Source organism: Sinocyclocheilus anshuiensis, unplaced genomic scaffold, assembly GCF_001515605.1.
Source record: "Sinocyclocheilus anshuiensis isolate Anshui unplaced genomic scaffold, SAMN03320099.WGS_v1.1 scaffold647, whole genome shotgun sequence".
NCBI classification, from domain to species: Eukaryota; Metazoa; Chordata; class Actinopteri; order Cypriniformes; family Cyprinidae; genus Sinocyclocheilus; species Sinocyclocheilus anshuiensis.
In genome coordinates, this window is record NW_015552606.1 from 564,369 (window position 1) to 592,041 (window position 27,673).

Genomic DNA, 27,673 nt, shown 5'->3' on the forward strand with positions numbered 1-27,673 from the left:
ATCAATAAAATTAAACATTTCAAGTGTCTATACATTTCCAGTCTTTTCATAACAAAACACAACTTTCCATTGGAATCAGTGTCAGAGGTCAGGAAGTGGTTTGGTATTGAGTAAGACAGACACATTTCAGCAGCTGTTCATGGCTGTATGTGACACACACTCACACAATTAAACTACGTACTGCATCCTAAGACAGACTAATATAAACCCACTAGAGACTTGTCTGTGAAAACTATCTTAAGGAACAGACTGCTAGACTAGAACCACAAGAGAGGAAAAACAGCCTTGTAGAAGTCAGGCTACTATAAAAGAGAAAACTGTACATTATCTCGACATTTTCCCCATCATTCAAAGCAGTGATTAGAAGATAATAAACGTCCACTAAATATCTGTACGACTGCTTTTTTCTCCAGCAAATTAAGCAAGACCAGTCATCCATCTTCACCAGTGGATTTTCTCTTTCTCAAACAGATGCTGCAATAATGCAGGTCCAGATGTGCACTAGTAATGATGTCACTGCATCAGCAAGACCAGACAGACCAGTCATCAAGCTATCAGGAAAAATATCAAACTCCCACCATGCAACACTCAGCTATACTGGCATTTAGCCCTTGGATGAACTCGCTTTGTGTGGTTACAAATTTTTTTGAAATAAAGTGTAAATGAACAAGCTCATACATGCTATGCTGCTATAATAAGGGTGCAACTCACATGCTTTTTCACCTTAAATGGAATAAAATGAACCTACTTCTGAAAAAAAAGGTGTTTAACGGTTCATGGTTTACAAAGGTGTTCATTCTCTGCCAGATCGATATGAAACTGCCAGTAAAATCAGCATTTACTTAAGAATCAAAGGAAATATTATTTTGAAAGGGTGGGACTCAATAAGGAAAAGGTATTTTGTTTCTACTCTGAATAGGAAGCAAAACATCCTGAATTGAACCTCCTGTTTGAATGATACAAATTGTGGTGAAAGTTCAGCCAAAAGCATAAGAACAGGTCAAGTTAGGCTCCATCGCCCATTTTACCAGATGGTCCTTGACTAACATCCCTCAAAGCGCTTGGTCACACCCATCTAAACTCTACACTGGCTATTGATCAAAGATGCCGAGCTTTGTCCACATGCCTATCTTTGTTTTTCCAAATGATCGTATTTCTAGCCAAGGAGTCCAAGGACTGCATTTGGCCAAACCCAACCTGTTCCACTCGATTCTTTCTTATTTTCTTTACCTGGTCTGATTATTTTGAGACAGTCTGGACAATGAGATATGAGACACGACCACTTTGGTGGCTTTTTACTCTTTGTTCTGTTTTCTCTCATCTCAGAGCCAGAGTCAGTAAAGCAAACAATACCCAGGATGACGGTTCTTGTCCGCTCCATTGTCAGTTATTCCTGGAGGAAAACTAAACTGGAGATGGAAACACCTTCACATGGTCCCAAACTCTTTATATAAATAGTCTCTCTAAATAAACATCACCTGAACTTGCAAAACACCTGAGAACAACAGTAACAAAGCTGCAAAAAAAAAACAAAAAAATTAGGGTCAGCTAGGGTAAACATAACACTAAAATCTTAGACATAGGGATGCAATTATGATGTTGTCAGTGGCAACTATGTTTCATCCTTACATAAACTACAAAAACATAATCGAGCTTCCCTTTCCCAGTGGTTTAAGAGTCATCCCGCTGCATTGTATCAAATTAATTGGATTTGTTCTTCATAATTTAGCTTTTCACCCCTCAGCCCCTCCCCTCTCTGCATATAGAGACTGGGGCTCGAGACGGCAGCTGATCCCACCAGGCTCGTGCTATTCAACAAGAGCCCCCCACGAGCGGTGCACATTCATCAGGATGCCTCGTGCTTCTTTGTGCTCAGCCTCAGCTCCAAAACAAAAAAGGTTTGATGACAGCTCCAAAAAAATTACAAATATGAATGTAGCATGACAACTTAAGAGCCGTTTTATATTATTAGCATTTGGAAAGAAATAAACATTGGAAAGCAAGCCCATCACACTCACATTTTCAAGGGAGAACTGAAATGTCCTCTGAGCAGCGCTTGTCCTTATGAAACCTCAATAGTGTGTGTTGAAATCGACAAATTAGGACATTTCATGGATGGTCAAGACTTTCACTACGGATCAATAGAGACAACTGTCTAATAATTTTAACAGTGACATCTTACCTTCTCTGTTATTTTCCGTCATAACTTAATCGCAAGATAATGGACCTGCCCTGTATCCCGTGTGCTTGATAACGGCCACCTCTGCTGTTCCTCTGGCTGGCCCGTGAGCTTCTTCAGATTCATATCTGCGCTCCTAGGACCGCTCGCGCTGTCAAATCAGCCCGAGATTGACAACCGTGTGAGCCAATCCGGCAGCGCGCTACTAAAAATCCACCCAATAGCAGAACTGGGAGGCGGTCACATTTAGATCGAGGAGTGTTGCAACTTGGTTTGTTTATATGATAAACATAGGAGACACTTTCAAAAAGCAAATAAAATGTAAAACATCTATCTATCTATCAATCAGTCTGATTCAGAATCTTAAAAGAAGAAAAGCTGAACTGAAAAATTGAAGTAACTTTATTTAGATTGATATCCATCTATCCGTCTGTTTCAGAAACTTTCTTTACAGAAAAACACTTGAGTTGAAGTAGCTGTAGGCCTATTTATTGAGATGAATAGCAATATTTATTGCAAAGCAACTCAAAGACACAGTGAATGAAATGGGTGCATTTACATTTCCCAAACTCATTACTTTGCAGTCAGAATAACGTCACAATCACAGTTATTCACAATAGTTTGCATACTAGCACAAAACCACATGTAACCACCATGGAAACCCCAATATGTTGTGTTACCTCAGAGACAACTTCATAAGGTCTCTCAAACTTTCTAGGTATAAAATAAAACACTTGTGTGAATGCAGTCAGAACCAGGCACAAACTCGCCTCATATGTAATAGTAGCAAAAGTAGGAAAGCAGCTCTCAAAACTGTTGGGTTAGAGTTCTCTTGGGTCACAGTCCTACATCTGCTTTCATCCAGACAAAGAGACTTCACACACACACAAAGATTTAGAAATTATTTCCAAAAGCAAACCATATTTTTTAGAAAACACATACATTGAACCAATGCAGTTGCAGATATGACCTCCTTGTTTAGTCTCCACTTGGGTCTGTTTTTTAAAGGTTAACAGTGTTTTGTTAAAGAATAAAGATGATCGAACACACACTATTCTGAACTCACCTAGTCTGAACTATTGGACTGCTGAACTGGAGGCTAACACCACTCACACCCACACACGTGCATGTTTCTACAGCTGTTCAAATAAGACTAACACATTCGTCCTCCGCAGCTCAACATGGTTTTCTGGAAAGGCTCCCACCTATACGCACTCAGACCAAAACACGTTCATGTGTTTCAGACTAGTTTTACTGTACTGTATTTTCCCCAAAACAACAGATTTTGGCATGACAGGTGAAGGTTACATTATGACCCTGATGAATGAGATATGCACACATATTTGGTTAGAAACGCCATACTTTCACAATCAACAAAGCAAAACAATCAGAGTTTCCCTGCTGAGCAGTTTAAAAAAAAATCCATTGTTGCCTTGATATGGTACAAGATATAGGCACGTTACACATGGTTACACATGGTTATCATTAGGCAGACTCAAAACTTAGTTTACTAAATGTGGTGGTGTTTCTAACAGTTCCAGATTTCTGACATCTTCATGTAATGTATTCATAAAATTAAAGGACAAAATACCGTTCTTTCTTCTTTTTTGCAAATTTGAGTCATTGGCATAAGAAAAAGAACCAAGTTAATATATCTAGAATAGACATGGTACAACTTAAGAATGTGTCTGAAGAAACAAAACAAACTCTCAATAACTTTAAGATCTCAAATCAAACAACACGTCATGATTACTCATAAAAGTCTGATATGAAGCCATTACATGATGCTTCTAGTAAATGCAGTGCATGTCTACAGGGTGACATGATAAGTGGACATTTATATCAATATACTGCACACACATTTATTAACAATCAAAAAACAACAAAAAAAAACAATCATATTTGGGTTTTAAATAAAGCGCCACTGAACTGCATGCTTTATCAAGTGTTGTGTTGTATTAGTTTAGCTAATTGCTACAGAATGTTAACTTTGGCATGGCTCCATGCTAAAGTGAATGTTGCAATTATTTGCAAATGGAAAGTAAAGTATCTGCAAACATCTGTATGAAAAAAGAATTGCATACAAAAATAAGGGTCTACTCTGCCATGAGCACTTTCATTTGTGTGGATTAAAACAATGAGAATGTCTGGCTGATGCGCTTGATAAAGTTTACGACCATATTATGTTCTGTGCACAATATATATGGCGAGAGTACTGTATGTGAAGTCCAGATATCAGTTTAGAACAACTCTAAATGTCTTATTGAATAACTGTGATATCATGACATCTGATGAATTGCACACTGACCTGGAAAAGCAAACAAATACATAATATAACACAAAAGCTCTGCATTTTTCCAGCTGTCTGCACTCACAGTCATTCAGCAACAGTAAAGATTATTAAACATATCCACTAACACTGTGTCCTAACCAGGTGCGATACGCCAAGTTCGAAAACTGATGAGTAATGTGACAAAATCACAGCCAATGAGAAGATATTTGATGTTTAATGCACAGTTCTGAAGAACCAATGAGATTTCACAGTGGGCGGGGCTACCCAGCATGATGTCGTGGAAATAGAAACCAAGCAACTGAGAAAGTGTCCAGTTGCTCTTTGCTTCTCACAATCGAGGCTGGTTAGGACAAAAAATGATATGGAAGAGGTTTTTTCTTGTTTTATTGCGTCGCGTCTGGTTAGGTCGTGTGTAAGGTGCTTTGTTGACTTCTTGCTCCGATTGAGTCTTTGGCCCGGTCATGCTGAAGCCATGGATGGATGAGATTCCATAAAGCTGATATTACATAATAGATATTACAGTCCAAGCAGCAGCTGAGTATCATGTCTAGGAGGTAAGAAGAGGAACAGGCAGCAAGAGACTGAGAAAAAAGCGAGAGAAAGACACTGAGCAAACAATATGAGTAGACGAGGACAAGACGTAAACGTTGGACAACATTCATTTCAGTCAAAAATAAAGACAAGGGGAGAGGGGAAGATTGATATTATTACATAACAAAAAGACTTACAAGTAGAGCTGGCTGGCCATGTTTATCAACGGTATAAAATGTAAAGAAAGTGGCTTATATCAATATTGAGTGTTTTTTTCCACAAAGAGAGAATACAACGCAGTAATCACAAAGACAGCCGGGGGAGCAAGATCAAAGACAATCAAAGAGAAAAACAAGGAGAGCAGTAAAGAATTCAGCTCTGACTCCCCATCATCAGAGTAACATTCAGACCATGTGGTGTGGCGTTCATGAACGGAGCTAGGTGGCAAACAGCGTTGTGAAAGCGCTCCCTCTTCCTCAGCGTGAGATGGGATGACAGTAGCTATGCAGCAGAACGGTGGTGCATATATATTTCTCTCACACTCATTCCTCCATGCACACAGGACGGATGAGAAGAGGTTTTCTCTTTATCTTTGCTTTCCTTCAAGCGATTCAGCGTAACTTAAAACAAGCGGGCTTTCTTCTTAAGGTCATTTTTCTTCCACAAGGCCAAACGGTCAAACTGTTCAATGGTCATCCCAAACACGTTGTAGAAGTCCTCAGGTGACAGGTGCCTCTGAAATGATAAGAATTACAACAAATATAATTATTAGAATTTTAAAACTTCACAGATTAATTTTGATAACTGGCAAATTTAGGAGATAGGTTCAGTTGAAAAATTACAGTTCTGTACCTTCATTCTTCAGTGGAACACAAAAGAAGATATTTTGAAGAGAATGTTCAAACTTCACTTTACCACAATCAAAATTAATGGTGAACAGGCTGTCAAGGACAGCATAAAAAGAGCACAATTTTACAGTTGTACCGTAAAATAAAATTATTTTGAAACACATTTTACAGTGAAATATTACAATAGCAATATTTGCTGATTTGTTTTATATTTTTATGTAGTAAAAAATAATTCTTAGTATTATTATTATTTATAGATTTTTTTTTATATTGATAATCGCAACATTTATGACTAAATTGTGCAGCCCTACAAACAAGCACATGCAGCAAACCTGAAGCTTTTTTTATTTTATTATTAATCACATTTTAAATATCAATTGCATTTTTTTAATCAAACAAATTGCAATTCGATTTTTTTCCCCAAATCGTACAGCCCTTTGTGTGACGAACAGACCAAAAAATGAAATGGTTATTCATTAGAAAATCTTCAAAAGCTATTAAAATCCACTTTCTGTGTATGGAACAGAACAGCTTGGACATTCTGATAACTCCTTTCGTGTTTCACAGAACAATGTTATATGGGCTTTAAAAGACACGAGGGAGAATAAATGATGACAGAATTTTCATTTTTGGGTGAACTATCACTTTAAAGCATGCAGAATAGCTCCATGATATAGTCATCCATCTATAAAGGCCCAAAATAACAACAACTAATCAAAGCTTAATCAGAACAAACTCAAAGGACCTCTGCCAGGAATCTATAAGCACTGTTTATTCTGCTAATGATATCTGCATGGCCCAAATGTCATTACAGATTAAAGACAGAGCGAAAAAAGAACACAATATTGACAATAATTACAGCCATCTATATGCATGTGTCACCTAACGCTTTGCAATGGTTGAGGACATTCATTGCCTTTAGCATAATCAGGATTACGAGCACCAATGGGGTGCTGTAAAAGTTGCCAGGCTTTTAAGCCTATGACCTAAATTTTGTTTTAAACCATTGCAGAATGGATTTGTGTAAATCTTTATTCTTTCAGGCTCTGTCGTATGTGGTACTGCAACACTTGCAGATGTGTGGGTATCTTGAACATCTCCAAATAGATGCTGAAATCACAGTCTTTGGAAAGTTTTGGGTGTTGCAACTGACTCAAATCATGCTCAATTCAAGCAGATGTGACAAGGGCCTCTTATATCAGGACACCAGTCATACGATGACAAACACACTCATGCAAAACACACACACACACACACACACACACACACACACATTTTTTCAGATATTACAATTTTAACCACAGTGATTCCAAGCTAACAGTTAGGGAGTGGGATTTGTAAATCAACATCTCTCGTAACTCCAGACATTTCTCTTCCCTTTTCCACTTAAACCCACTAATAACACTGACACAATGTCCAGGAACACTGAGGATATATTATGTGTTGGCCATGGGCAAGTGGACTGTGGCCCAACAAAGCCATAACCTCACAAACACTCACATTGGCAGAAGTGCAGTCAGGCATACACACAAACATACACAACTCTTTGCCTGGCTGCCTTCTTGCATACTTTGATCCAGACTGATACTGACAAAATAATAATTAAACGGCAATAAGTCAACCCATGCTCCATATTAAAAAGGATGACACAGCTGTATTTAAAAATCAATCATTATAAAAGTATCGCTCAATCATAACTTGGGATGCTCCAAAGTGCAATCAATTAAAAATGCACAGTAATCGCACTAAACAAAACCACTGAGTAAATGTCTAATAAAATATTACCTCCAGTCTGGTGCGGTCGACATCCCGTGGTAGTTTTACTCTGACTCTGTGGGTCACAGCAAGCATGTCATAGGGGTAGACCTGCAAAATACATGGATGTGAAAGACACACAATTACACAGATGCACACATACTGTAAGACATCATATAAAATTAAGACATTTGTTACAAAATATATTCATTTCAAATTAATGCTGTTCTTTTGAACTCTTGAGCACCAAATCAGCATATTAGAAGATAACGATCAAGTGAAACAGTTGTTGCTGTTTTTACTGTATTTCAAAAACAATAAAAAATCTTTCTCACCCCAAATTCTTGAATGGTAGTGTACTGTATATACATACATCTCTGTACAGATCATGTATTTAGTTTTGTAGTATATCTGTTCATGAATCTATGATCAACTACTGGTTCTCATACTGGTTTTTGTTTGAGGACCCGGTTTGTACAGGTGCCAACCCAGTATCAGAATTATTTATTGTAGAATAATGTTCCTGTGGCTCAGTGGTAGAGCAGTGTGTTAGCAGCGCAAAAGGTCGTGGGTTCGATTCCCAGGGAACACACATACTGGTAAAAAATGTATAGCCTGAATGCATTTTAAGTCGCTTTGGATAAAAGTGTCTGCTAAATGCATAAATTAAAAAATTATAAATTAGAAAAATGCATTCAAGCATTCAAATTTGATATTAAACTATATGAACCCAACAATATTCAGAATTATTGAAATGACACATATACAGGATGAATGGAAAATGAACAATTTTGTATCTAAATGTCTAGTGAAACCATCAAAAGCATCTCGCAACCAATAATTTACCACACAAAACCCACCACTGCAAGTGAACCTGTATTTAATGCTGTATTTAGTTGCATTTTGTTATTTTCATTTCCATTCTACAGCAATCCACTATACACACCAGAACTCACCTTGTACTCTGAGAAACCATGGAAAACCGGAAAGATGTTGAAAAAAGGAGAAAGAGAAAGACAAATTACAACCATTAATTTTGTATGGTAAAAATGCAACTCATCTGTTGTCTATGTAAGTTATATACTACTCACTCACCTCTCATTCCACTCCAGGATGAGTCATGATCGCCCTCATCCTCGCCAAGATCAGCCGCCTAGTAAGAAGCAATGCATGACAAGATTTGGCATATTCACAATTATATATGGTGCATATTTATTCACATGCAGAATGCATGGCAATATCAAAACAGTAGATGGTTGTTTTTTCAACTAGTACAGGCACATTTATGTCCCAAAGGAACTGATTTCAGTGTCTGGTTTTAAGGCCGGCACATTAAAAGCTTCTTGAAAAAGTTTCACCATGCCTTCATTATTTATTTTTGCTACTATCAAATGAGAGTAACAATATCATGTTTGAACAGAGAAGCTGCTGTAACTGTGAAAGTTTTTCTTTCATTTCCTGAGGTTAAAGGTTAAAGTCTAACGCAGACAGAGACTTGAATCCTTAGGGCTGGAGCTTGCCGGTGGATTTTGCTATAAATATTGATCTATGACCAGCTCTCTGTTTCACATACCTTTGTGAACGCTTGTGGAAAGTAAAGGGCGAAACATGACACTAAGTCAGACCAGATTAGATATAAAGAATGGGTAATATTTCTGTTTTCAAGTAGTTTATTGTCCTGGGATACAAAGAACCGTTGCAAAATACTGCCACCTAGTGTACAGGAGAAGGTTTCATACCATTCTCAAACAAAGAAGACACTGGCAACACTGTATGTGAGATAAAAGATCTAAATCAGATTTTTAATGAAGAGTGTGCTTGGGTTTTCCGCTGTGGAAGCACATCTTGCTCTTCATTACAGAGGATAGTCCATTAAGGGAGGCAGATTTCAAGATCAAAACAGAACATGGAAAACAGCCAGAACAAGACACTTCTAACAGCACGCAAACACAGACACACCCTCTGAGCATTATGGCTTCCTCGGCTAAATGTCTACATTAACTGATCTGTGACTGTGTGTCGTGATGTGTGCGATTACAACAGCCCTCGGTGTCCCAGCAGCTGGGTTTGACAAATACAACTCGGATCAAACAACATTCTTCACTGCTGAGAGAGTGAATGACAGCACTTGTGACCACAGCTCACATATATTCTCAAAAATCACACACAGATGGCATGTCAAAAGGTTGTGGGGTGCTGTGTTTGTGCACAGATATCAGGTCTCACAAAGTTTACCTTGTATATGCCATTCCGCCCATATCCTGGCAGCGAAGCAGACTTATTGTATGGAAAGTCTGTAAAACAGAGAATTTAGAAAGATTTATGGCACTTTACTCTAGTGTCATGTTCAAGGGGAAAAGAGGCAGAGACAGTTTAAGGTGGAGGATATGAAACATTCATAGAAAAATTAACAGAAGAAATTGTACCACTCAATATGGCAGCTGTAAGAAAAGAAAGCCCTGCCTTTTAGTTCAAATCATTTTTCCATTTACTCTACAAAGGGCATTCAAATTTACTTGACCAGTCAGAAAAATACAGTTTTTAGTCACAATTGAAGTTTTAAACAAAAATGATAAATTATATTGTTGTCAGATTTCATTGCTGATTTAAAGGGGTCATATGATGCGATTTCAGGTTTTCCTTTCTCTTTGGAGTGTTACAAGCTCTTGGTGCATAAAGAAGATCTGTAAAGTTGCAAAGACTAAAGTCTCAAATCCAAAGAGATATTCTTTATAAAAGTTAAGAGTCAGCCACACCTACCTAAAACGGCTCGTTCTAACACACCCCCACATATCTACGTCACTATCTGGGAAGATGCGTTGCATAACGCCGCCCAAACGTTCACGCAAAGAAAGAAGGCGTAACTTTTATTCTCGCTGTAGTATTGTTGTTGCCGCTGCCATGTCGTGAAGGCGCTGTGTGTTTTGTTGTGAAATCGAAACTACTTTGTTTGGTCTTCCACAAGAGGACAATATCTGCTTCGTTATGCCTCGAGCTGATCCGTGCTGGTCGCTGAGGAAATACTTCAACTTCGCGCTGTCGATCGCCGGATCGGCTTTCAGACCGATGAGCTTTGTAAAAATCGACGCGTTTCAAAAAGGCGGGGCATAGAGAAACAATAATGTACAGTATGTGGAAAATAATGTGTTTTTTTAACCTTAAACCGTATAAACACATTTCATTACACCAAATACACAAAATAATGTTATTTTTAGCAGCATCATATGACCCCTTTAAAGGAGACAGCGGATGCAAAGTTCACTTTTACATGGTGTTTGCAATAAATTTGTCTTAGCAGTGTGTGGACACAACCACCCTACAATGATAAATACCCATTCACTCCTTTTTTTAAAACCCCAAAAAACCTAAACAGTGTCAATTATCAAGCCATTTTTAATTTTTTAAGCAGTATGACATCATATTGCTCAGGCCCCGCCCACGACCACTGACAGATTGTCCTGTATTAGCATATCTCCGCCCTCAGCCTGATGTACGCTGTCTGCCATTCTCTCCGCGCTTGAGCAGCTGTAGCGACAACAACATCTCGTAAGCAATGCAGGTGTTTTCTAGTTGGATGTAAAAGTGAACATAAGAGTCTTCATTTTCTCCCAACATTAGAGCCACTGAGGACGCAGTGGATTAGTTTTGTTTTTGATGGTAACGCGCCAACGAATACACAAAAAAACGTAAGAGAGAAGTGGGGTGAGCAGTAGCTCATTATCATTCAAAGAGACATGCACCAAAACGGGTCGCTGTGAACAGAGCCGTTTTTGACAAGGTAAAAAGGGTGTTGTTTTATACGACTACTGAGGAATTTTAACCAAAGTATGTTGCAATGCAGGCATATCATAAAGACCCTAAAGAATCATACCAACTTGTGGAAAATGGGCATCCGATGTCCCCTTTAAGAAAGTTTGGATTCTACAAAATCATTGATTGGCTACTCACTGGGTTGAGAAATATCGGTGGGTAAGCTGTGGGTGGAGGTCCTGGGGTCCAGATCTGGAGACTGTCTATCCATCTCACTCTTCAGGTTCATCCAACTTGTTCTGGTCTATTGACCAACAAAAATAGAAACACATGTTATACAACCAAATAAAGAATTCAACGGAAAGATAGGATGGAAAACATATATAGGTTTGATTACATTATTAAAACAACCCCAAAATAACAAAAAGAAGTGTGCGTAAATGTATTGAATGTGCACTTGCAGTGTGTATTTTTAAATATAAAAAAAAAAACTGTATTTGCAGATCATTTATTAATGAAATAAAAGGCCACTTAGTGTACTTACAGAGAGTACACGTTCATGACTATGGTTCTTAACGCACTTTTAAAAAGTGTATTTTGTAATAATGTCAAACTACAAATGAAAGTACATTTTACATCATGTTGTAATAATCTTTTTATCATACTTTAAAGAAGTACACTTATTTTGATGCTGACTAACATACTAAAGCACATGTAAAGTATTTGATTATAATTTTAACTATAGTGTGTTATTTGATATTACATTTAAAGTTGATATATTTTAAATGTACTCAGTTGCAACCATCACGGCAAATGTGTAATTACAAATATATTTAAATACATGACATACAAAATTTAACAGAAATGACTTTAAGAATATTTTAGTCTACTATAAAAGGTTGTCAGTACATTTGGTGGTATACTTTAACCACATTTCAAACAAAATAGAATTATGAAATTATATATAAAGATTTACTTAAGTGGTCAAAAAAGCACTAAGCTCAGCTAATTGGAATTAACATGAAATATTGGAATTAATAAAAACTAATCCATTTTCATTTAATTGCAATTAACATGCAATTAGGTGTTCAAAAACATTACATTCAGTTTGCACTTAAGTAAATTATTTTAAAGTATATTATTTCCATAATGAATAAAAAATTTACTTCTTTTTCACAAGGGTAGGTTGGATTAAATTACAAAAAACAACCTGATACTGATACCAGAATAAACAAATACACACAGAGATGTTTATATAAATATATAAATCACCTTTCTGTCTACGTCATCACCATCTTGCCAGGAGGTTCTGGAAGCTGCAGCACAGTAAGACAGTTTAAATATATCCTAAAGGACAGTTTTCACTGTTTGAGAGAGTGACTGGCACAAGTTACATCATGCAAAGTACCACACACACACACACAATAAAAATTAGAATGAAAATACTGTTATATACTCATAAATCATGTCATCTATTTTTTTCAGTGTAGCTTGATTTTAGACAGTGATCAAACTAACTGCAGTATTCACTATGAGAGAAAAAACAAATTTACGGACAGAATCAACAAGCAAGTGAAAAGTGACACAACCAAACACAACGTCAAGGGACAAGTTCTGGGGAAAAAAAGGCCAAAAGAAACCAGTCAGGTGATTGATACCTCTACCACCCAATCACAATGAGCTTTATAGATGTCTTTAAGTCAATCACAATGGATAACACAAATGCCTTTGACATTTCACCAAACCAATGAGTTGCACAGACACCATGTTCGTTTAACATCTAAGTTACAAGACCACAGACAGATGAGGAACTACGAATACTGCAACTGACAAGCGAGTACGTATGGATGGACAGAGGCACAAAAATAAAATAAAGAATATATCTGACTGCTGTTTCCATGTCAGGATGCATTTAAAAAGACATGTAGGATCTTGTTGATTAAGACATCATATCAAAGGCATTACTTACATTAAATGTACACAACCCTTCAAAAATATGGGGACAGTGAGATTTTTTTTAAATAAATTAATACTTTAATTTAGTAAGGATGCATTACATTGATCAAAAGTGACATGAAGATATTTATAATGATACAACAATGTATTAAATTGTAACGATATTTCATAGTATTGCTGCTTTCATTGTATTTTTGATCAAATAAATGCAGCTTTGATGAGCATAAGATACTTCTTTCAATTTTTTTTTTAATCTTACTGACCCCAAACGTTTGGTGTATGTGTAACATCATATAACAAACATCAAAACAATTATTATCTCTAAGTTAACAGGCATTGAGCAGCACTAATAATTCAGGGCTAACTGCTATTCAAAATAAACCCAATAAATATGTATGAAATATGACCCTTGGCAAGAAACAACAATTAGGTACTGATTGCCTGATAACAAGTACCTTGTCAAATCCAAACCTTTTTCTAGGATTTGTAAAACCTACAAGGAGCTGAAAATGGAAACCAGCAGACAGAAAGAGGGTCAAAGGTTACAGTTCCATGGCAACAGGTACCATGGTGACATGCGTAACAGCATGCAAAGAAACATGGTTGTACGGAAACTGGACTGTACCATGCTGTTGGTAGATAGGGGGCTTTCTATAGATATTATCTTTGACTTTAGTCTCTGAGAATGGAAGACAAAGAGAGGAAGAAAGAAGATGAATAAAGAAGCATGTGTTATTAGAGGATGGTCTAGGGGCAAAAGAAAGGGCAGAAAATGCAGTATATGTTGCTATAAAGGATTGCAGGTATTGTAGTTCATCTCCTTATAATGTTCATGATCAGCATGCATGATCAAGCATTTTGCCTTTGCCAAAATCTTCGGCTTTGAAATATGGATTTTCTGCAGTCAGAATTATGTATAAATAATAACATTATAAATAATGAAAGTTTCATCACATTTTCAATTTAGAAATTAGAAATGTCACCTAAAATGAACTAAGCCAAGAGGAAAACAGGCAGATAAATGGTGTAATTGCAATGACATAATGTCTTAATAATTGACACAGCATGTGTCTCTCTGTAGCTTGTTTAGGTCATCCCAACCTCACTTCTGCTTCACCATTACTTCTAGAAAAAAATCAGTCATTTAATGTACCACATGTGATACATTTTAAGAGCTGTTTCTGCCAGCATTGGAAACAAGACGTCATTACAATAATGGGCTGAAAACACATGAAACTGATCATTAGATTTATTTTAAAGGGGTAATATGATGCTATTTTAAAGATCATTATTTTGTGTATTTGGTGTAACAGCCACAAAACTGTCGTCCATAAAATGCGTTGCACAAATTCGCACATCTGGGTTGTGCTGTTCTGTTATAAATAAATCTTTACCAATGATTCCTCATTGCATCTACTTCCGGAAGGCCAAATAAAGTGCTCTTGCTTTTGCACAGAGACACACAGCGTCTCCCTGACATGGCTGAATCAACACTACTGCGGTTCCTGAAACCACGCCTTCTTTCTTTGCATGAACATTTGGGCGGCATTACGCAAATATTTCCACATCGTGATGTAGAGATGTAGGGGCGTGTTTGAATGAGGCGTTTTAGCCCGGTCTGGATCAGCCTTCTTTTTTAGATAGAATAAATCCTTTTGTGGGAGACTTTGAGCTTTGTAACTCTGCAGATCTTATACATGCACAAATAGCTACATAACACACTAAAGAAAAGGAAAAATAGAAATCGCATCATATGACCCCTTTAAACATGGGATGAGCAATGACAGTAAAAAGTTTCTTTTACGTACTAAAAATAGGGCTTTGCTTACAATAACAATTTATAAATGTACTAAAATAATGCAAATCATGCAAAGATGCACAACAATGGCTGTGATCTTAAGAGAAAGATCACAGAACAATGTGAAGGCAGAATATGAATATGAATTATTCAGTATGCCGGATTTTTTTCATAAAATAGAGAGAGTATTTGACATTGTACAGAAGTGAGGATAGAAGGGAAGAAGAGATGTGAGAACATTTTTTACCATGGGTAGTTTAAGTACAAGAGTTTTTAACACCTACCTGGGATATGGAAATGTCGTGGGGCTGCCACGTATGTTGAGGAAGGAGATTTGCTATGAGAGTAGGTGGAGAGACTGGGGGTACTCCGACCACTTTCACTACCTCGGGGGGTGAAGGTCATGGCAGACACAAAATGAAAAGGAAAGAGAAGAAAAGTTGACAGGGTTGCCAGAAATATGCTACACTGAGTCTTCATTGAGTCTGAAACATCACAATACAGCCAGCTCTAAAAAGTATAAATTTGTCTTTGCATTGGAGTTTGTGAAAGTATGTTGTGTTTATACTGATGGCATCTGATCAGTAGACACTCAAATTTCATTGTACTGCTTGAACTGAGCAGACAAGTCAATACAAATTGGACATAGACAGAAATGACTGCCATTGGCAGGCTGAATTGTGATGTTATAATAACATTCGGGAAAAATATTAAGTATTTATAATCACAATCTTTTATCAAACTGAGAGTAAAAGAGAGAGAGAATATCTTATTCAACTACGCACTAAAATGTTTTATTTAAAAAAAAGTTATTTGCATATGCTGAAAGCAAAAAATTAATACACATAAAAAAATAACTCTTTCTCTGTCTCCTTTGTCTTTTCTTTCTCTCTTTCACATACACTTGCAACTGTTCTTCAGAAACATGCACACACCCATTTAACACACAAAGTGCTGTTAGTAAAAATTCACCCTTTATCAGGGGAAAATCTTCCACACATCTGGAGCTGGGGGAGCAGGAAATTGTCATAAAATACACCAAACATACACAAATCACAACACTGGAGCACACTGTGGAGTATGAAGGTCTCAATGCTCTCATTACTCATTAAAATATGATTTTATGGATTGCAACGCCCTTCTCATATCCGCTGGGTGTAATACAGCATTTCATCACTAACACATATTCTGTGAATGATTTCCATCTTCATTTTATATATCTTAAGTAGAAACCAAACTCAGAGGGAGATATAACAAGATCAAGGCAGCTACAGTCAGTGAGGTTTTGCATTTGTAAGGAAGAGGCGAATTTCCTCCTGTGTGGCTACTTTACCAATAAGAAGTCAATTAGAGAGCTAAGTGAATCATAAACGGCGCACTCCAAACACAACCTCAGTGTACTTTCATGCAACATTAAAGGGCTGGCCTGGAACTGCACAAGGCCTAAGTTTATGCCACTGCGCCTGGCAAACTGACCCAAAATTACAGTTCATCAATTTACCCCTTTAATCTTCTCCTGCGAACTTTATTCTCGCTCTCTCTACTTCTCGCAGAGAAACCACAAAACCCAAATCTGTTTCATCATACTTTCCTCCTCTTCACAGACATGTTATCTTTATGAATAAATACTTTCCAATATATTCTAGATATACATAGAATGTACATATGCACGGCAGGGTCCAAAAGCCTGAGATCAAAAATCTGGGATTTTTTTATATTATTTAAACAGGAAATGTACAAAAAAGTTGTAGGATTTTGAAAACTTTTAAAACAAAGTTATAATGTAAAATGAAGAAATACTTCAGATTCTGCATTATTTCTAGTTCACTAATCAAACTGTAACACCAATGAAAATGAAATGAAAAACTACTAGGACTAATGTGACAGTAAAACTGTTACAAAATCACTAATCAAAAGCAAGTTTGTGGTATTGGTCTGTGTTCTGAAACTCTGAAATTTCTACATATTTTACATTTCTATACATAGTCTCAGACGTTTGGACTCCACTGTAACTCCACCTGCAAATTATTGCCTGTCTGAGTATGCATGTTCTGTGAAATAAAACACTTGAAAATGCTAAAAAGATAGGAATGACAGCCACCAAGTAAATGGCAACATTAACACAAACATACAGACAGTCACTTTGAATATCAGATGCATGGCGGAAAATTTCACCTTAACAGATGAAACACAACATCAACTACAGTACAACAAATAAATGCATACTGATGCTCGCCACCAATGTTCGCATTTGTCTTTGTGCATTAGGTTACTGTTTCAGGTCAAATATAATGAATATCCACGTTTACCATGCAAAACGATTGGACATACAAACTCTATTTAAACACAATACCAGCAAGCATAAAAGACAGATTGGTCCAAGGACTGAACCTTGCGGTACACCTACAATCTCACATCACTGTAATAGACTGGTGATACACAGTGAAAGAGAGACTGGTTTTTAGGGTTTACCGTGAGAAGGCAAATTGAGGTGCAGGGCTGTCCTAGGCCTACTTTCAGACTTTGCTTCCTGTTTGAATCCTGTCTCAATTCCTGTTTAGGAAAGGTGGATGAAGGATAGGGTAGTAATTTCATGTCTGCAATTCACTAGTCCTTTATTTTGAATGCAAACCCTTATGAAGCACTAAGAGTTTTGGAGCTTGATCCATGGTTCATGTTTGTTGAAATCCAATTCCAACAGCAGGAACATCATGCACTTTATGACATTAGTCTTGTTTAAAATCTTAGAACAGCATTTTTAGTAGTGAACTCATTCACTCATATTGTCAAGGGAAAGTGAATCTTGTATCCAAGACCATAAGTTCACACACATGCAGCATGTGGTGATTTGTACTGGGCAAAAGCCTGCAGGCAGAACTGTGGTACCTCTGAAGTAAGGGATGTAGTTGTGCTGTTGGAGCAAAGCCAGAGTAGTGGGGTTGAGGGGCAGGGCCACGCCACCGCTCCCTGTCTGTGGTGTATTTCTACCACTGCCGCTGTACAAAGGTAGTGGGGAGGAGCCTCTGGCACTACCATGGACACTACTCCTCCCCGAAGTTGGAACAGCCAACAAGTTGGCATTTTCTGGATGAGTGGTGTATTTGACACTCAGATATTGCTCTGAGCAGGAGACCCAGCCGATCAGGGAAGAATGGCAGTAATATGAGATCAGCAACTACACTTAACAACTAAACCAAATGATTCTTGAATTACTTTCTTCATTAAATTCTGCATCAAATCAGTTTATTGTGGTTTAAAATGTCATTTTAGAATGGAATGCTGTTCCACATTTTGAATCGTCTCACTGCCTACTGTCTTCACAACCTGCACTGAACCTCTTAAAGGGGTCATGAACTGAGAAATAAAAATGTCCTTGATCTTTTGATATATAAGAGGTCATTGTACTATAAAAACATCCTGTAAGTTTCAGAACCCAAAACTTTCTCGTTAGTCTAAAAACAGCTTATATTGAAAAACGACAGGTTGTGGAATGTGTCACTTTATGACATAATAGTGTGGCTAAGCACCGCCTCCGCAGAAGAAGATCAACGCCTGCTTCTACAGCACTGCTTATTTAGTGCCACCCACCGATTCGCACATGTAGTGTAAATAGCGAGAGAGGCAAAAGCAGGTCTACACAGAAATCAAACGATAAAGATGGCTCCAAAGACAACAAGACAATGTACATTGCCAAGTTGAGGAAACCCACAGTCTTTGCATTGCCTTCCTTCTGATCCCAACATTAGGAAAGAGTAATTTAACTTTATTTTTAATGAAGTTACAGACCACGTCAGTAAGAACTTGGTCCTTTGTTCCCTTCATTTCAGCATGGGTTCGTTTACAAACAAGGCACAATTCAACACAGGATTTTCAGAAAGACTAAAACTAAAAGATGATGCTTTGCTGAATATATTGGATCCGACAGTAATGTCGCACCATACAAGCGGGAGTAACTGTTTTTATAACGTGATCACTATTGCTTTGTCTGTTATTACAGATCGTTTGATATGTACCGAGTATTTATGCGTTTTTAATCTAAATCACAGCAGCATTTATCTATGAAGGATGTAGGCTGTCAAACATACACAACTGTTAGCCAATCATAGCAGTGGGTGTTACTTCCGAGTCTACAATCCGCCACGCCTATTCAAACAGAGCGTTCCGATGAGGGGGGTCAAAACAGGACAGAAAATAGCCTATTACTTCTAAATTATGTTTTCTGATGTAAAATTTTTTATAACATTATAAGTGGACCTCAGAGAACAGTACAACATAAAATAAAAAGGCTGTTCATGACCCCTTTAAGTGGGTGATTTGAAATGCTGTACAAAAGCTGATTTTAATACAACAATGTTGAAAACAGTTGTGATGCTTAATGCTTGTTAATTCTTTTTTTTCTGCTTCATTCAGTCATGGTGGTGCTCCTTAATATTTTTGATGATAAATTCTTTGATGAATAGAAAGCTCAAAAGAACAGCATTTCTTTGAAACGGAAATCTTTAGTGATGTTTTTTTATTGTTTACTTTTGATAAATTTTCAATTGTGTTAACTTTTAATAAATGTATTATCCTTGATGAATAAAAGTACTAAAAAAAAACTTTCTGACCCCAAACCTTTCAATGGTAGTGTATAAATATACATAGTATATAATAGATAAATATACATTGTGCACAAATTTGGTCTGAAACAGCTTTTAATTAACTAATTTACCTTTTTATGTTGATTCTTTCTAGCAATAATTAAATTAGTGAAATAATATATAAAATAATAATATATAATATTTATATATACATATATATATTATTTAATTAATATAAATAATAAACATTATAATATAATATTATATATAAAAATCTAAAATCTAACCTAAAATGAGGAACATAAGCAATTTATCATAAACTGGCCAACAATACTTGCATTACCACACTGCAGAGTGTAAAGAGCTTGTGTAGTACAGAAGCTAGAGCAAAAAAAAATACAAATGCCAAAAAAGTGACAGGAAAGAAGAAAAATAGTTTTAACCATAAGTTGCTTATAGGAAGTGCTTTGTGTCCATGTAAGTGTCATGATGTATGTGGAGGGATACCTGGTCTGCTGTAGGTCTGAGGTGAGCGGGAAGGCGTATAGCGGCCATAACCCCCTACAGAGCTGTTGGAGCTGGGGCTGGAGGGCCTCCTCTGCCGGGGAGACTTTTCCCCATCTCCCTACAAACAAACAGACAGTATTTCAGTATGAAATTAACAATGTTAAGCGGTAATCACTATGGCACTGGGACACACAGCAGGAGACTATAAAGCTGGAAAAGAAACACAGATGTGACCAGTTTACAATAATCAGTCCTAACTAGTAATAGACTGATCATTGAGTGATTACACCGCAGAGTTTTCAAATGGTGAAAAACACACAATAACTGTTCTACTTCACAAACAACTGTTCACAAAATATGAGGAAACACAGGGTCTCATTCACTAATCATGCACATATTTGTGTGTAAAATATGTGTGAAACATTTTGACTTAAGAATTGTGATTCATCAAGTTCAGTAAATGTATTCTAATGTTTATTAATGGCAAATTATTTATTAATTATAACAATAGTTATTATTAACTAAGTGACCCTACATTAACTCCCTATGTATTTCAGAGCAACACATTATTAATCTGGCACAGATTCTGCATAAATATCAGAAATAAAAATAAGAACCTTCTATAAATAGAAGTACACAATTTATATGCCATGATTAGTGAACGTCACAATAACAAGTCCTGTTTCTTCATGTCAACTCTACTATACCTCAGTTGGAGTAGGGGTGAGTTGCTGTGGTGACTGTAAACAAAGAAAGCAAATGAGTAAGATGGACTTGAATGCAATGATAGATATGTTCATGAAAAAAATGAGATTTCCTCCTAACTAAGTTACATGACTGAAACTACTGTAATACATCAATCAATTAGTGAAATGATGATTTTTGGCCAAGCCATGTTGCAATGATGTTGGATGATGAGTAAAGATGATTACATTTAAAAATGGTGTTATTGTAACAAATGTTGTAGCTGTCATATGAGTAATTATGCTATCCTTTTGCTTTTAAGTCACCTATAAAGACAAAAAACTGTCAAAAATGAGAATCAGCAAATAGAGGACATGTATTTGTTATTCCCTCATGTAAGTCTGTATGAGGGGGTGTGTGTTTGTACCTCTCCAAAGGTCCTATCCTCCACAGGGTAGCTAACATAGGGCGAGTATGAGAGCATGTCAGGTCTGTCAATGTTGTAGATCGCTTTGATTTTAGGAAGAGCAGCCAGGTCCTTGTAGTCCAGAAGTTCATCACCCAGCTTTGCCTTAAGAAAGAGCAACATTATGGCTTTATATATAACGCTCTCTACACATGCAGTTATTCTTAGCATTGTGTGTTGCTGCCCACTGGTGGTGATCTTGAAGAAATGAAAAGTAATAAAGCAAGGAATCATTTTCAAATGCACTTACATAGATAACTCTGCTAGGGGAGCCCGATGCACTGGAGGCAGGAGCAGAGGTGATGCTCTCAGAGGAGGTTCTCGTCACCTGGAAACAAAAACAATAATGGTATGCCTTTTTTAAAATCAACAAACAGGCAACCACTGAGAATCTTATTACAATAATATGATTTATTTGTCGTTTTATTTATTAGTAAGTAATGCATTGACAATGTCTTCTCTATAGCAACACACTTATTTTAGAGTACCTGCCCAGATGATGTTAAAACCTGTTCTTTGGTTCCTGATTTCTACTGGGTGGGAGTGACGGTAGCCTACGGTGGCCTGACAGGCCCATTTTGGACTTTAGTGAGTATTCTATTAAAACTAAAAGCAGGTTGGGAGGTAAGCCCATGCAGAAGGAGAGGGCCGCATGTCACAAACCTGCTCAGGTACATTGGAATGGAGATCACTGAGCTGAATCCGCACCTGTTTCTGCAGGGAAAGGGTTGTTACAGTGAAGCGCTTCCACATACTGCATCTCACCTTTGTTTAGCTAGCTGAATTTACTGTTGATGATGATTTTGCATAATATATTTCAGAGCATATCAGCTACCTAAACTATAGAGCTCATTTTCATTTTGTAACATCTTAAATAGCATCAATTTTTAGGGGCTGTCACTCATTCTAGCTGCCAAGAAAAAAAATACCATAGACTTCAGTCTTTAATGACATTCAAGTCAATAAAAATTACATGGATCTAGCAGTGATAGCAGTGTTTATTTGCACACGCTGTCTGCATTGTTTTAGTGCCCGATTCACTTCAGAAATTTTGTAAATCCGTTAACAACAATATATTACCGGGACTGTACAGCATCACTCCACTGCCGTGATCCAGGCACCATAATTAGCGCTTTAAAAGCCAAAAGTGCACTCGACAACAACATGCATCTGAACACTTGCCCAATTACAACCCTTTTCTCCATTACTTCTTGAATAACAGCTGCCATGACCAACTATTCAATCATTTTTCTTAAGTAAAATGTATTTAAAATTTAGTCAACCCATTTTCTGTGGGAAAAAGTAGTGAATTTTTTTAATAAAGGTGCAATATATCATTAGCCTAATTTACAAAAAGAGAATGACTGTTTCAGAGCATTTAGTTCCTGGTCATATTGGATTGCAAGTGTCTTCAGTTACAGTTTTACAGTTTGCTTAATTTTACCTTACTCTTCTCCTCCATACGTGCTGCCTGTCTGCAAGGAGGATGCCAAATGGAAGAACCTGTGAAAGAGAAAGCCACAAATAACTCGCAAGTCCTTGTTAAAAAAATACGGTGGCCCTAAGAAGTATTTGACACTTAAGTCACTCAAAATGGCTCAATGTCATTCCGCTAGAATTTCATTTTTCTTAACCATTGTTGCAATTACTTTTGACTAACTGGTGTCATTATTAGTGGATTTATGAGGTCAGCTGCCTTCAAGTTCAACTTCACACAGCACAATATTCACAGGTATAGTGCATCTCATTAATTATAAATACTGTATGTCACATTTGACAAACTTTTGTTCAAAAAGAATGTTTTTGATATTGTCTTTAAAATCAGGTAAATTTATATTTTGTTATATATCACAAAGACATACACTACTGTTAAAAAGCTTAGAGTCAGTATGATTCATTTTTAAAAGAAGTAAATACTTTTATTTTGTAAGGATGCTATATATTAAGTATTTTTTATATATTAACTATTTCAGATGCTGTTATTCTGAACTTTCTATTCATCAAAAAATCCAGAAAAAAATGTATCACATTTTTCACAAAAATATTAAGTAGCACAACTGTTTTCAACATTAATAATTACAAGAAATGTTACCTGAGCACCAAATCAGCATATTAGAATGATTTCTGAAAGATTATCTGACACTGCAGGCTGCTGAAAATTCAGCTTTGCCATCACAGGAATAATTTTATCCATTATAAAATAAAATAGAATAATTGCTGTATTTTTATCAAATAAATGCAACCTTGTTGACACTTCTTTCAAAAACTTTTTTTTCCCAAAAAAAATTAACAATAGTGTAGATTTTTAAGTGAGGCTTAAATATTTTTGGGCCCACTGTATCTTTAAACTACTTCAGTTCTTAATTCAATAAAGATATTTTGCATAACTTATCTCCTGAGGAGTTAGCATGTTCAGATATGCCACTATATCAACTGGCATTCATAAACTAAGTAACACAATCATTCACCCTTTGAATGAGTCAGCAGTCTTTCATTTTATTTTAGCCAGATTGAAAAAAGGCTTCTAACTTATTCTGCTTTCTGAAAGAACGTCTGACTATAAATCTCCTTTGACAAACTGCAGTGCAGTGAGTTTCTGTGGTAAATCACTGTGCAGAGTTAAACGAGATACTGAAGTATTGCAACGTTTGAGGTGGGACACAAGAATAAATAAAACCACATTTATCTTAGGATGTCAAATATGTATTTTGTTCTTTAGAATTTAAGACACATCAACTATGGAATGTATTCAGGTTTTAGTGACTGGTCTGAGCTTTTAGCTCCATATAACTGTCTATTGCTGTTTAAAATACAAAACAATCTATCCATTCTTGGTTTTGTGAGTACAGATGTGTTTTCTTAAGCATAAAACTCCACGTACACTAATACATATACAAATGATTCAAAAATCCTTGTCAGTAGCCCTCAGCGTTGTCTGTGCCTGTCTGTCTGGTTTCACGGTCTAAATTTAGAGAACTTTGAAGAGGAAAGTGTTTCCTTCAGCGTTCTGACACAAATCATCAAATGAAATTAATCTCTTTAACCTTAAAGGTGCAGTAGGAGATCTTGGAAAATGCTAACTTTAGCCTGATAGCACTGAAAGCGAACGTCCCACCCTCCCTCCAAATCGCCATCCAAAGCCACGCCCCCTGAACGCATATACGCTCACAGACCAGAATACAAGAGACAACATTACTACAATAGGCTACATCAGCGGTTCCCAATTCCAGTCCTCGCGCACCCCGCTCTGCACATTTCATGTATATCTCTTATCAAGTGCGACGTTTGTTCTATTTGACCGTAAGTGCCCTGGGAAGTGTACATCACCAGATATTCCACCATGATTCCAGTTCGAAGCGAGCGCATATGTTCCATTCAAAGGGCATTAAAGTGTGCGAGACGTAAATTTAAATAATTTTTATTTACAGAGGTATATTATGTCACACTTCACACATCATATCGATCGGAACACAGTTCATGCACGTAGCTCAATTCTAACGAGTTGGTTATCTGAATTGGGTGTGTTAACTAAGCGAGACATGCAAAATATGCAGAGCAGGGGACGCGAGGACTGGAATTGGGAACCACTGGGCTACATCATGTGTCATTCACCAGTGAGAAAACTTTAAACATACTACAATACCAGGAAGGAAGACCAGGTTGTTAATGTTTGTATGCCATTCTCGCTCTGTCTGCACGAACCGGATGCGCAGAGGTATGCCAATACATACGATGACAGGCAGGTAGGAAATCCAATTAAAATGCTTGGACCGAGCGTTTTGATTGGACGAACATTTCTTGGTCCTACGCCTTCCACAGAATATATAAATACAGATAAATACATTTAGACCACTTAACTTGATGATTGCTATCGGGATGTGAAGAGACTTTCAACCAGCATAACAAAAAATGTTTCTGAAGACAATCACCTATTGCACCTTTAACTGTTGCTTATCATAGCCAACAATTCATTTTTTTTCTCTGATTGGATATTGTTATTCTTTTTTATTAATATAATCCACAAAGGGTTGACACATTAATTGTCACATTAAAATAATTTACAAATGAAGAAACAATAGAAACAATCTTCATTGTATTGAAAGATGTTTTAATAACACATCACCAAAATTAAGTATCTGTATCAAATCATGTAAATTTGATGATATTTAAATTACCTTGCAGGTACATCTCCTCCCCCTCCCCAAACATCTGGTCACAACGTGCACATCTGGCACATGTGGGATGATAGTGTTTTTCTCCAGCCTGTAATAAACACAGAGCAGAACATACATCAGTCATTCAACTTCACTGCAGAAATCTCTCAATGACTATATATTTGTGTGTATATATTAATTTAGGTGAATTATTAAGATATTTGTCTTAATCCTCTTGACAATGTAATTTATTCTCATTGTCTAATGCAGTTCAAATGCAAATGTCATTGCAGTAGGCAGGGGGACACCGTCTGCAATAACTGTACAGTAGAGGCACCACAGACAGAGGAGCTGGTGATGCAAAGCTGCCACACTTCACTTCTGATGGCCACATCAGTTTCATTTTAAAACTTTTACCAGACCACTGTGCACAAATGGCTTTCTGTATTGCTTGAGTGGATTTGCCTCAGTAGGTTTATTGTACTGTGCTGAAAAAAATCTAACATTACCTAACATTTTGAAGTACATATGTACATTGCAAATGTAAATATATATCATGATAGCATTTATCATACTGAATTTGTACTGCTTGAAAATATGAAAATAAATAAATAAATAAGAAAATACTTTTTTTCCCTTTTGACCTTGGGGTGAAATATTACCCAAACAATTCATTGTGAGATTGACTCATCATAATAAATGGGCATTTGAGAGACAAAGTGACAGATAACATTCCATAAATAAATGGTATTGTTATATTTTATATACACTACCATTCTATTATTCAAAAGTTTGGGGTTGGTAAGATTTTTTACCGACCCCAAGACTGTTTTTGAAAGAAGTCTCTTATAAGGCTGCATTTATTTGATAAATAGAGTAAATACAGTAAAAACAGTAATGTTGTGAAATATTTTTACTTTCAAATATTTTTTTCTATGTTAATATATCTTAAAATGCACTTTATTCCTGTAAATACAAAATTTCTGTGATGCTGAATTTTCAGCAGTAATTACTCCAGTCTTCAGTGTCACATGTTCCTTCAGAAATCATTCTAAAATGTTGATTTGGTTCTCTGGAAACATTTCCTATTATCAGTGTTGAAAACAGTTGTGCGGTTTAATATTTTTGTGGAAACCATGATATATTTTTAAGGATTTTTTTTAATAGAAAGTTCAAAAGAACAGCATTTTTAAAACATAAATCATGTTTTAATCATCTCTTTACTGTCAACTTTTGATCAATCTAATGTGTCCTTGCTGAGTAAAAGTATTAATTTGGGATCTTACTGATCCCAAACTTTTGCATGATAGTTTCTCATCAGATAAAGAGATAAAGTCTTGTCCTTAATTCTCTAGTTTATTCTCTCTAGCTTTCTAATAATTAATCTGGTTATCAATCATTTTAGTGTTTCTTAAGAACTCTGTCGGGCTGTAATTTTGCACTTTTCCAGGTTAGAGTCTTTCCAAAGTCTTTTCCAGGTTAGTTTAAGATTATAAGGTAAATAGTTCTAGAGTGTTCTGTCCACCCAGAGAGAGTACAGATTAGTCAAATCAATTTCATCTTTTATATTTTCCTAAGATTCCTGTCATCCATTTTTCATCAACCTTCATTAAGTCCTAAAGGACTCATCTATGATCGGAAATTTTCAGCATGCTGTGTCACATTCCTTTTAGTGTTCAGCACAGCTGTTGATTTAATTTCTCATGTATCAAAACCTGCACTGGAAAATCTACTCAGCCCCCTCCTCTCTCTCCATTCTCTTTCAACACAGTTACAGTCTTGCCACTCAAAATGTCATGACATTTCAGACTCAGATACAGTTCCCAATCAATGGTTCAGAGTAAACAGGGGCCTGAAAACCATGCTTTTATTCTCTTTCTGTTACAAACTGTACAACAACAACAACTTGTTTAAAAATCCCCTCAAATACACAATAAAAACCTTTACCTTTAATTACTTCAATACCCCAATGCTGTCTAGGCTTGTGAACTGGCATTACTCCTGAAGGGTGGGCTAATTATTCTTGCTAACATAAGGATACCTGTATCAACTAGTCTTCAGTTCATGTAAAAAATGTTGCCAAAGGCAAAAAAAATATATATATATACACAGTGGGTACGGAAAGTATTCAGACCCCCTTCAATTTTTCACTCTTTGTTATATTGCAGCCAT

The 27,673-nt window shown here is 36.5% G+C and overlaps 2 protein-coding genes across 8 annotated transcripts in view; both read right to left on the reverse strand.

Moving 5' to 3' along the window:
• The window catches only part of LOC107665873 (actin filament-associated protein 1-like), a 60,685-nt gene extending 58,395 nt beyond the window's left edge, over positions 1-2,290 (reverse strand). The window contains exon 1 of the mRNA XM_016456927.1: positions 2,183-2,290. Within this exon, the coding sequence (XP_016312413.1) occupies positions 2,183-2,204 (22 nt within the window). The 5' untranslated portion in view covers positions 2,205-2,290. The remainder of the gene's footprint in view (positions 1-2,182) is intronic.
• Positions 2,291-3,594: 1,304 nt separating this feature from the next.
• LOC107665875 (actin binding LIM protein family, member 2) overlaps positions 3,595-27,673 on the reverse strand; it is a 59,849-nt gene continuing 35,770 nt past the window's right edge. Inside the window, exons 7-24 of one of the 7 annotated variants that reach the window (XM_016456928.1) lie at positions 25,523-25,610; positions 22,792-22,850; positions 22,011-22,061; positions 21,598-21,675; positions 21,309-21,452; positions 20,905-20,937; positions 20,198-20,315; positions 17,997-18,230; positions 17,583-17,663; positions 15,395-15,496; positions 13,938-13,991; positions 12,629-12,672; positions 11,555-11,660; positions 9,842-9,900; positions 8,702-8,759; positions 8,563-8,570; positions 7,637-7,717; positions 3,595-5,738 (exon numbers count right to left, since the gene is read on the reverse strand). In XM_016456928.1, coding sequence (XP_016312414.1) covers positions 5,625-5,738; positions 7,637-7,717; positions 8,563-8,570; positions 8,702-8,759; positions 9,842-9,900; positions 11,555-11,660; positions 12,629-12,672; positions 13,938-13,991; positions 15,395-15,496; positions 17,583-17,663; positions 17,997-18,230; positions 20,198-20,315; positions 20,905-20,937; positions 21,309-21,452; positions 21,598-21,675; positions 22,011-22,061; positions 22,792-22,850; positions 25,523-25,610 — 1,512 coding nt within the window. In that variant the 3' untranslated portion in view covers positions 3,595-5,624. The remainder of the gene's footprint in view (positions 5,739-7,636; positions 7,718-8,562; positions 8,571-8,701; positions 8,760-9,841; positions 9,901-11,554; positions 11,661-12,628; positions 12,673-13,937; positions 13,992-15,394; positions 15,497-17,582; positions 17,664-17,996; positions 18,231-20,197; positions 20,316-20,904; positions 20,938-21,308; positions 21,453-21,597; positions 21,676-22,010; positions 22,062-22,791; positions 22,851-25,522; positions 25,611-27,673) is intronic. The other 6 variants (XM_016456929.1, XM_016456931.1, XM_016456930.1 and 3 more) reach the window with 6 other exon arrangements.